General features: G+C 44.0%; 1 protein-coding gene across 2 annotated transcripts; it reads left to right on the top strand.

Moving 5' to 3' along the window:
- Positions 1-79: 79 nt before the first annotated feature.
- On the top strand, positions 80-10,656 carry Mgme1 (mitochondrial genome maintenance exonuclease 1). Of its 2 annotated transcripts, none has more exons than XM_041670678.1 (5): positions 80-228; positions 1,141-1,698; positions 6,873-7,089; positions 9,354-9,486; positions 9,848-10,656. In XM_041670678.1, the coding sequence occupies exons 2-5, from the start codon at positions 1,203-1,205 to the stop codon at positions 10,007-10,009; spliced, it is 1,008 nt and encodes a 335-aa protein (XP_041526612.1). In that variant the 5' UTR covers positions 80-228; positions 1,141-1,202; the 3' UTR covers positions 10,010-10,656. The 2 variants fall into 2 exon arrangements, with proteins under 2 accessions (XP_041526612.1, XP_041526613.1); XM_041670679.1 differs by having other exon boundaries at positions 140-228; positions 1,146-1,698.
- The last annotated feature ends 646 nt before the right edge of the window (positions 10,657-11,302 follow it).

Here is an 11,302-nt window from a genome sequence, read left to right as displayed (position 1 = left end):
CGACAGACGGTGACGTACGCAAGATCTCGTGAAGGCGAAAACGCGAGGATTGGAGGCGCCCGCGCTTCGGCTTCGCGGGAGGAGGAACGGAGGGGGAGGGGGAGGGAGGCCTGAGCGCCGCAGTGCATGCTGGGGCCGCCTCTCTCTCGGGAAAGCGCGGGACCGATGAAAGTACGGGTCCCGGGAGGTTGACTGCACTCTGGGCTCAGGAACGTGGTGGTGTCTCAGGTACAAGCGGAACCCTGCAGTAGGCTGAGCGTCTGTCTAAAGAGTCTCTTCCCTGTGCACGAAGGGCCGCAGTTGGCCTGTCCCCGCCATGGGAGACACATGCACAGGTCACTTTCTGGAATTACGTTGTTGGGCCCCACCTGAGACGAGTGACCTGCAGGGACTCCTGTGCTGAATCTGTACCACGGGGTCACGATAGCATCTATGTTAAAGGGTGTGCAGAGTACCTGGGAAATGCCCACACGGAGTGTTCAGTAAACAGTTTGGTGTATAGGCGGCGGGGTTTAACTGTTAAAGATTTGTGAATGTGGTTTTGAGGTGTGTATAGGTGCGCGCGCGCGCGCGTGTGTGTGTGTGTGTGTGTGTGTGTGTGGTAAGCAGAGGTGTTTTATTTGTGGGTATGTGTGGTTGGGATGGGTTGTTTTCAGAGACAAAGCCAAGCTAACCCCAAACTCAACTATCATCCTGCCTCATCCTCATGAGTGATAAGTATCCTGGCCAGTGCCACTAGGCCTTGTCACAGGACTTCACATTAAGGATTTAGGGGGTTGGTGAGATGGCTAAGAGCACTGGCTGCCCTTCAGAAGTCCTGAGTTCCATTCCCAGCAACCACATGGTGGCTCACAACCATCTCTAATGAGATCTGTATACCCTCTTCTGGCATGCAGGCAGAACACTGTGTATACAAAATAAATCAATCTTTAAAAAATAAATAAATAAATAAAGCCGTCCCAGACGGCTGACACGGTGACATTTAACGAATGCGGGTTCCTATAATTTTGATGAATCTTTCTTGGAATGATTTTTCTCCAAATGTCAGAAATTTAGTGTTTGTTCTTGTGTGACTTTTCGCTTTGATGGTTTGAGTATATAAAACATGTTAAATCTAACACCACTTTTGTTTTCTGAAAGATAAGGTACAGCAAGCTTTTAAACATGACAGACTAGAGAAAGCGAAGGGGAACAGTCTAAACATGAAGCCACTTCTGACCATCTTCAGGCTGCTTAGACAGTTCAACAGATTTTCTGTAAAACCAAGCCCTCTTGTGAGTTTCTCCACTTCCCCTTATTTGTGCCGCCAGAAGAAAAAAAACCCGTATGAAACAGTAGACCAAGGAAAGTACTCTCGTTTAGTGCGGTCTGTCTTGTCCAAAGGCCCGACCCAGACCCCAGAGTCACTGTTCAAGGAAGACGATGTTCTCTTCGGTCCTGTGTGTAAGCACAAGGCTCCAGAGCAGCCGGCAAGAGTTCCAGAGACCTGGTTTCCTATCTTCAATGAAGAGAGAAGTGGGAAACCACATCCCAGGGCTTCTGGTCCCTTGAAGATCCCTTTGCAAAGACACGAGACACCCAGTGTGACGCGCGTCCTTCAGCAGACCATGACACCCGAACAGAGCTTCTTTCTGGAGAGGTGGAAACAGCGGATGATTCTGGAGCTGGGAGAAGACGGATTCGCAGAATATACTTCAAGTAATTCTCTCATTTCTGGTTTTGTCTGGTTTCTAGGATATAGAGCATTCCTGTCCAAAAAAATGAGGTTTAAAAAGCAACTTACTGAAGCACTCCTTTCAGATAGCATTAAATAGCATTTCCTGACTCAGGATCCCCAAGGCCACGTTTTCAGCACAAAGGAAATTGATTTGCCCCATAGGGACAGATGACAGGAAATAAGAGATAAACACAGAAGATGGGGGGAGAGGGGGAGGACGAGACAGGACAAGGAAAAGGGGGCAGGGATATTTATCCAGGAGGGACAAAGGACTGCCTCTGGATAGAGAGGAGACAGATATGGCACATAGGAAAACGCCTGTTAATAAAAGTACAAGGGGAAACTGTGTGTTAGGATAAGGTGTTTAATTTTCATTGGGCATGTTCATTCGGCAAGCCAAAGGGGGCTTCTGATTGCTGGACTTCAGTACTTTGATAGCTGAACCTTGGTTCAGTCACAAGAGGGGGAAGTGGCCAAATAAGGGAACAGACCTTGGTGGCTAGCTTTAGGAAAGTAATCTAATGATTTTTAGCAAGGCGGAGGGAATGGGGAGAAGGGCAAGGCCTGCCAGAGCTATGCTCCCTATGCCTGAGCTATCCGGAGTCCCTTCAGTGTCTGCTAACTCACTTAGTCCTCCTGTCAGATGCTACTGTTTTTACAGAAAAGGATGAGACAGATCGAGTAACTGACAAACTGCATAAAGTGCATCTGAGTTGTAAACAGCTATCAGTTATTTTTCATCTCTTGACAAAAGTCTAGGTTTTTTTCTTGGCTCAGAATCTAATTATTACCCATTGTTCTAGTTATTATCGTCAGTTGACCAGTAAGTTTAAAGACTGGCCACAGTTCAGAACACACGATCCCCACTTACATTTTAACTAATTGAACTAATCAAATGTTCTTGACTAAAAACTAGTTAAGTAAACTTTAGCCTTCAACTGCCTTATTTTTAAACATTTTACTAGTTCTTTGAGACTTTTGTGCAGTGTGTTTTGAGCAACCTTCGACACTTGACTTCTAAGACAAGTGAGGGTAGCTCCCTTAAAGCAGGTCCTTTTTCAGCCTGGCAGGGAGGAACACACCTTTAATCCCAGCACTGTGGTGGTAGCGGCAGGCAGATACAGACCTCTGTGATTCAGCCTGGTCTACAAGTGAGTTCCAGAGCTACATAGTAAGATCCTGTCTGGAGACTGAAGGAAGGTCACATGTTCAGGCCAGTCTGGACTACATAAGGAGGCCCTGGTGGGGGAGGAGCTGGGAGTCGGGAGCAAACCATCGGCATGTGAGAATGAGCTCGTTTCATAAGGATTACATAGTTTAGGTTAAAACAGGGGCTTACATAGACATTCCTTAGCCTTTGTTTCCCCAGGAATATATGTACCCCTAGTGACATGAGCACTTTTAAGATTATTGTCCTTATTTTTAGGTATCTTAGGAAGAAAATACCAGAATAGTGTACGCATATAATTATGTAGGTGGTACCTGGATGTGGCAAACGTGATTGAGGCTCTCTTATAACAATCTCCAGCTATGAAGGGCAAGGATTATATGCCGGGAGTGCTTCTTAATGACTAATGGAAACCACTAAGCTGTAAGCAAACAAAATGAAAATCTCGTAATAACATCCTAAGTTTTTTATGTGTGCCACTAGAATTTAGAGTTGATAGTTTTCTAATGATAAATTGTTTTGCTTTTCCTTAAACTAAGAATGTTTTAATTATCAGGAACCCTAAAATTGATAACAAATGTAAAGGTGGCATAAGCAAGAAGGCTCCACAGGTAAGAAGACACCTGCTGCCAAGCCTGATGACTCGAACTGCACCCAGAAAGTTATCCTCTGACCTCCACACAGGAGTGCTGGCACACACACACCACTAAATTAATTAGTTAGTATTTTTAAAAAATGAAAGAAAACTGCCAGGACATATAGGCAGGCCTTGACATAGAGTAAAGAAACGCACTGGTGTGAGTGAGGGAACCCAGACCCAGAAAGACAATTATCACATGTACTCACTCATAAGTGGTTTTTAAACATAAAGCAAAGAAAGCTAGCCCGCAAATCACAATCCCAGAGAACCTAGACAGACAGACATAGATCTAATTTACATGGGAAATAGTAAAAGACAAGATCTCCTGAGTAAATTGGAAGCATGGGGACCATGGGAGAGGGTTGAAGGGGAAGGGAGCAGAAAAAATGTATAGCTCAATAAAAGAAAAAGAAAAAAAAGACAGGCTGAACAGGGCTCATCTCTGTAGGTACAGATTGGCTTGTTTTTATTGGGGGAACACATGGTGTTTGGTAGACATGATGTAAGAACTAGTCTGTGGAGGAATAAAAATGTTGTGGCCAAATTAAAAAGAAATGGGCTGGTGAGCTGCTTGGTAAAGGAGAAGGCTTCTGTTTGGAGCCGGATGAACTCACTGTCCTGGCGGACAATTTCCTAGTCAGCTTTAGACTAAGGCTCTGCTGTGTTTCTCCGTTAATATGGACTTTAAGCAATGAGCAAATTTACTTTCAAGTAGAGTAATCATATGTGGGATCATGCAATAGTAGAAGAAAGGAAGCTGACCGTATTCTTGATCCTGCTGCCTCCTCCCAAGTGCAGGGATCACTGGCACACACCGTGCCCAGCCAACATATTTTTAAATGTTTTTAAATTTTATAAGTTGAATCACGTTTCACATTTTCTGAGCCTAAAATTCATGGGCTCCTGAGATCTAGATGCTCACGGTTACATATTTGTGAAGAATCTAGCCAGGATAGGTCTGTAGCTGGGAGTTGCCTATTTGCCTGGCAATGAATGAAGTAATTTATTATTATTTGATAGCACTGGTGGTTAAACTCATGACCTTCTTTTTTTTTTTAATATTTTTTTTTTTTTTACTCATGACCTTCTGTAGGCTACTTAACAACCCCTCCTATTTTTAACAAGTGGTGTGTAAGCTAACACTGCATCTCTTTAAATGTTAATTCCATCAGGATTAAATTCCTTGTAGGCCTTTGACACGTAGAACATTTCAGCAGGGCTGAAAACTGTGGAGTAGTTTACCTCCTAAACTGAATTCCATTTAACTCTCCGAGTCATTTCCCAGAAGCACTTTCAGTTTTTGCTTATGTAGAACTGGCCTTTCAGAGTCCTTGTGAACTTGACATAGTATGGCTTACTGTGACCCCATGTGGATGAGATTGTTTTCCTCTTTCTGTGGGTCTGTCTGCAAGCATGTGTCTATGTGCATCTAAATCATGCCCCTAGGCTGGAGAGATGGCTCAGTGGTTAAGAGCACGGCTGCTCTTCCAGAGGTCCTGAGTTCGATCCCAAGCAACCATATGATGGCTCACAACCATCCGTAATAAGATCTGGTACCCTCTTCTGGCCTGCAGGCAGACATACAGACAGAACACTATATACATAATAAATAAATCTTTTTTTTTTAAATATTTATTTATTTATTATGTATACAATATTCTGTGTGTGTGTGTCCGCAGGCCAGAAGAGGGCACTAAATCTCATTACAGATGGTTGTGAGCCACCATGTGGTTGCTGGGAATTGAACTCATGACCTTTGGAAGAGCAGGCAATGCTCTTAACCAGTGAGCCATCTCTCCAGCCCAATAAATAAATCTTTAAAAATAAATAAATCATGCCCCCTGGACTTAGCTCCTGGCTTTGCCAGGAAGATACTTATGCCAGGGTACTCTTGCTTTGGGTAAGCTAACAGGATGGTCTAGGTTCGTTGAGGGGCCACAGTCATTATCTTGCTCAGTTACATAAAAAGTAATGTTTGAAAGCACCACCCACTGCCTAGCCTAAGAGTGCACCCACCCTCTTTCTCCTTTACCATTGATCAAGTGACAATATAGCATTCTTGCGTTTATTAATATGTTTGTGTTTCCTTTTCTTAAAAGAATATAAGGAGGGCTAGGGAGATGCTTAGCTGTGCCTGCTAGGCAAACATGCTTACTGTAGTCTTGATCAAGGCTCCATTAAGGCCTACTAAGCTATTTCCTTCTGCTCAGAAGTATGCAATCTCCCTCTACCCTGGGTGGAGACCTAAGATTACAACCTACCCAAAACAGAATTTATCCACTTGGAAGGGTCAGTCAGCCTAAGGGACCACTCTTCAGGAAGGTATATTCACCCAAAACTATGCTAGGAGATGGGGAGGGATAATTATCCCCTTAATGAAATAATGTACTTTTCCTTCCTAGAAGCCCACGGTCTCCATGCATTCGCCACTGAGCTACAAGTAGCTCTGTTAGATCTGCCACCTTTATGAATCCTGGCTCAAAATTACAAATTTTCCCCTTTTTTTCGTGTGTATGTCTGTCTGTCTTTTGGACTAACCAGAACCTATGTACGATTTTCCTGGTACTTTTGGCTTTTTCACTCTTTCCACATGGCTGCTTGCAGACCTCCATGGCTATCTCAGAAAGGAATGGCTGTCCCTTTTCTTCTTCATCTCCATCCTCTGGGCAGCTTGGGTGCTGGAGAGATGTTCAGTGTTTGAGAGAACTTGCTGCTCTCCCAGAGAACCCTGGTTAGATTTTCAACACCCATGTGGTGACTCACAACCACCTGGAACTCCAGTCCCAGGAGTCCCAATGCCCCCTTTTCTGGCTTCCATGGCAATAGGCACATACATGTAGTATAAAGACATACATTTAGATAAAACACTCCTACACATTAAAAAGAAATTTACAGCTTATTGACCCTGTGGTTTTTCTTTTAAACACTTTAAAAATATTTTTTGAAGATAAGTCAGACATGGTGGCACATGCCTTTAATTCCAGCACTTGGGAGGCAGTGGCAGGCAGATGGATCTCTGTGAAGTCAAAAACAGCCTGGTCTACATAGTGAGACCCTGTCTCGGGCATGGGAGGGTGGGGTGAAAGTGCATTCTTAAGTTTTACGGGAAACTGAATTTTGCTGAGCATAGCTGTATATACCACATGTGACGCTTACATAGAAGACTGCACACTGAAGGCCAGCCTGTAGTACCAACAAGACCCTCCCTACAAAAACAAAGGATGAAATTTTGTGTCAAAGAGGTTGCCGTTTAAAGATAACTTGTTTATAATATATATAGTTTAAATCCTACTTTGGTTTGGTTTCGGTTGGTTCAGTTTTTATTTTCCCTTGATTTTTCTCATTAGATACCTTTTTACAAGGCAGACAGTTCCACGAAGCCTTGGAAAGCATACTTTCCCCCCGGGAGAATTTAGAAGGGAGAGAAGAACTCCTCCAGTATGGCTATATCAAAAGCGTCCAGCATATTTTGAAAGAAATCAGTGGTGTGCAAGCCCTGGAAAGCGCTGTTCAGCACGAGGCCCTGAAGTATGTAGGGATGCTGGACTGTGTGGCTGAGTACCAGTAAGTACAAGAGCGTCCATCACAGTGGGTGGTGCAGTGATGTCCACGGGCAGGCGTCTCTTAACCCACTTCTAGATGTGCCTGAGGAATTGTGACCTCCACCTTTTTAAAGTAAAAAGGAAGTGGGAATGTGGCAGGAGGTGGGAGAAATAGAGCAGGGAAAACACTATGATGCCAATATAAAAACCAGAGTGCTGGGGAAAGTGTTTTTCAACAGCCCCAGCATGGCCTGTCTTCCAGCCTGTCCCTTCTCCCTTTTCTCCAAGAAATACGCCAGCAGCAAGACTACGCTGATTCCTGCATGTTCTTTTCTGTTTTCCTCTTTAATCAGTGTTGTTTTCTTCGCCCCCCCCTCCCGCTTTTTTCCTGTTTTCCCAAAAATTGTACAGTGATCTGTTGGCCCGGAACATCAGCTCTCTTCCTGGCTTCCAGACAGTGGTTGATATGATAAGGATTCTGAACCCACTACGGTTTCTAAGTCGTGGCTGTTACTGTTTTCCCCAGTCATCCCGATTCCAAGGCTGGCTATTTTCTACAGATACCCCATTCCAAATAAAGCATGTGAGCAATAACAGGATGTGGGGGAAGAGTGTAAAATCTGTGTGTTTGACATTTGAACCTCTGAATAACTCTGGCTGTCCTAGAACTTGCCTTGTAGATCAGGCTGGTCTCGAATTCACAGAGATCCACCTGCCTCTGCCTCCCAAGTGCTGGGATTAAAGGCATGAGTCACCATGCCCAGCTTCTAAATTTAACTTTTTAGATGCTCCATGTAACTGACATCATTTCTGCCACTGACTTATTTCATTTAGTATACTGTCTATTTTCCATCCATCCATGCTGTCCCAAGGGACACAATTTCTCTCTTCATTTGTTGTTTCTTCTTTTTTTTTTTTGGTTTGATTTCAGACAGGGTCTAGCCACGTAGTCCAACTGACCTAGAACTCACTATATGCCAGTCTCTGCCTCCTGAATGCTAGGACTAAAGGCTTATGCCACCAAGCCTGGCCCTACACTCTAATCTTCTGAATGTCTACAGTTAGTGGGTATTGTATCATCAGAATGGATGGGGTAAAGAAGTGTCTGTCTGCATATAAACCTTTAGGCAAGGATCCAGATCTCCTCTCTTTTATGTCTATATATTATAGGTTCCCACAGATTGAACCTCAGCTTTTATTTTAAAGTGCCATAATGTGTAATCAGTCCATAATGAGTTCCTTACGACTGATATATTGTGCTTCAAAAAAAAATTTAACCAAGCCGGTCGTGGTGGCACACGCCTTTAATCCCAGCACTCGGGAGGCAGAGGCAGGCGGATCTCTGTGAGTTCGAGACCAGCCTGGTCTACAAGAGCTAGTTCCAGGACAGGCTCCAAAACCACAGAGAAACCCTGTCTTGAAAAACCAAAAAAAAAAAAAAAATTTAACCAAGACCATGATGTAGCTGTAATTTTAGTTTCTGCCAGCTGTTAAAGTAAAGGAAGTCCCAAGGAATAAAGAATTATTATTTGAACTTGAAAAATGTGCTTCCTATTCCTGAGTGCTTTGTGTATAATAAAATTCCCTGTTGTTGAAACTGTCCAGCCCATCCATCCTGGTTTTCCCTCTGAAGGCGTGAACTCACTCAATAGCCCAGGCTGGCTTTGAATTCATGACTATCCTCCTGCCTCCACATCATAGTTGCTAGAATTCTAGGCATGAAGACCATGCCTGTTGTGCTCTTCTAATCCTAAGAAATAAAGCCTATTTTGGAAAATGGAGGATAGAAGCACCAGTCATTAAGGAACCAAAATTAAAGTACGTAACAGACAAGAGAGAAGAGTTAACTTAGTGGAGTTTTTTCTGCTTCCGGGGATTTTGTTTTGTTTTGTTTCGAGATAGGGTTTCTCTGTGTATCCCTGGCTGTCCTGGAACTCACTTGTAGACCATGCTGGCCTCGAATTCACAGACTTGCCTCTTCCTCCTGATTGCTGGGATTAAAGGCATGCACCTCCACCACCTGGCTTCAGGGGATTTTTAAATTATATTTATCTATTTGTGTGTGTGTGTGTGTGTGTGTGTGTGTGTGTGTGTGTGTGTGTTCATGCGTGCACTCCCACACCATGGTGCACATGTGGGGTTTGCTCGCCTACCTTGCTCCTCCGAGGCATTGAACTTGGGTTGTGAGACTTGGCATCGGGCACCTTACCCCCTGAGCCATCTTGCTGATATGAGGTTTTCAATTTCAACTGTTACTTACAAAGATTTCCTCTGGATTCTCCTTAGAGGCAAGCTGTGTCTGATTGATTGGAAGACATCAGAGAAACCAAAGCCTTTTATTCACAATACGTATGACAACCCACTACAGGTCGTGGCGTACATGGGTGCTGTAAACCATGATGCCCATTACAGCTTTCAGGTCAGAATCTTAGCTCCTGCTTGATAAGCTTGTGCGTGTGAGCATGAGTGTATGCGTGTGTGTGCGTGTGCATGTGTGTGTCGGGATTCACTCTTTATAACACTACTGACTGTTCCTTAGGAATCTCTCATCTCCAGAGCACTTCCCTTCTCGGGCTGTTTCCCACCCTCATTCTTGCTTAATGAGCACAGTCCATTCTTGAGTCTCTCATCTGCCCTCTTTGTGTTCCCTGCGTCCTGGTGCAATCTTTAACCAGCTCATCTTGGAAACCGGTTTGGAGCTACTACTGTAGATGCTTAACATTGGACAGTTCGCCCTGGAACAAGAGGAGATAGTGGAGCTGTGCTGTGTTTCTTTCCAGGTTCAGTGTGGCTTAATTGTGGTGGCCTATAAAGACGGGTCCCCTGCCCACCCTCATTTCATGGATGAAGAGCTCTGTTCCAAGTATTGGGCCAAGTGGCTTCTTCGACTAGAAGAATATACAGAAAAACAAAAGAATCAGAGTATTCTGAAGCCGGACTAGAAGCCAGGATATGACTTGGAAACATTCGGCGAATCTGAGAGTTACATTAACACAAACTGAAGATGTAATTTGTTGGGACGTATTGCTAGTGAGTAGTCAGCACTGAACCAGCTGTACTACCTCTGTTACGTACCCAGAAGAGGGCACACAGGATTGACGGTCACCTTGGTGACTTCTGGACTCACTTGCAGATCTTTTTGTGTCCCTGGCAAGATGCCCAGTCTTTGGATTGAGATCAGAAGTCAGTGAAGCTTTATGTGCCAAGCATGCCCCTAGGGCTCTCAGGGAGGGGGTGAGGGTCCCAACCACCAGGGTGTGAAGAGGGAGAGCACATCAGCCTGCTGCCTAGAAAGCTAGCACACTCACCACAACATGGGCCAGAGCCTTTCCCATACCAGTGAAGCCCAGCAGTGGTCACCATTGTTAGGGTGTAGTATCTGTTTCTGGTGTCAGTCAGCAGGCCATATACTAGAAAAACACTGTTGTGGAATTTTTCAGCTAAGAGCAACACTGATATAATCCTTTTTTTTTTTTTCTGTGTTTGGTAGATAATCATTGGTTGTTCTTGGAATTGAGAAAGATAAATAAATGTCATTATTTCCTTGGGAGAGGAAAAAAAACAAAGAGTAATAAAGTGGTTTTGTTTGGTTTTATTTAAATGCGTATTTGTGGGGTAATTTTATGGGCCTGAAAATTGTTTTAACTTTATTTATGTTTTTTGTGGTGCTGGGACCAAACTCTTGGTGTGTGCTGGGCATATGCCCTACTGTCAAGCTTTGCACTTTACTTTTAAGTCCACAATTTTACCACCAGCCCCTAGCTTACTGAGTTCTATTTGAATGCATAAAGAAGATGTCCCAAATGAGCTCTCAGCCGTAGTTAATATGACAAAGTAAGATGTAGATAGAGAAGTGAGTTAGGTTCACTAGAAAAAGTGAACCAAGAAAATAAAAAAGATTTACTAGGTTGACATAAACTATAGGGCTGGGTAGCCCAACAGTGGTGATTTATGCCAGAAGGCAGAGAATACAGTAGCTGCTCACTCCAAAAAGCTGGATGCCTTAGCCATTCCTGTCAGAGCTGAAAGTCTCAAAGCTCCCTGGAAAGTTCCTGTGTTGAACCGTGTTTGAAGGCTGACCTGGAAAATGCTAATGCTGGGACAGGTACTGTGATCACAGCTCCAGGCAGGCTTCCTTCCTTACAGACTCAACTCGTCCACAGTTGATACTCCTATGACATCGGTTCAATCCTCAGTCTGATGAAAAGGAAATGCACATTTTAAAGACTGTTTTA

This window comes from Microtus oregoni, unplaced genomic scaffold, assembly GCF_018167655.1.
Source record: "Microtus oregoni isolate MIOR12 unplaced genomic scaffold, Mior012 000020F_ref0000438, whole genome shotgun sequence".
Classification (NCBI taxonomy): domain Eukaryota; kingdom Metazoa; phylum Chordata; class Mammalia; order Rodentia; family Cricetidae; genus Microtus; species Microtus oregoni.
Note: the sequence above shows the minus strand (reverse complement) of the source record. Positions and strands in the feature narration are given on the sequence as shown.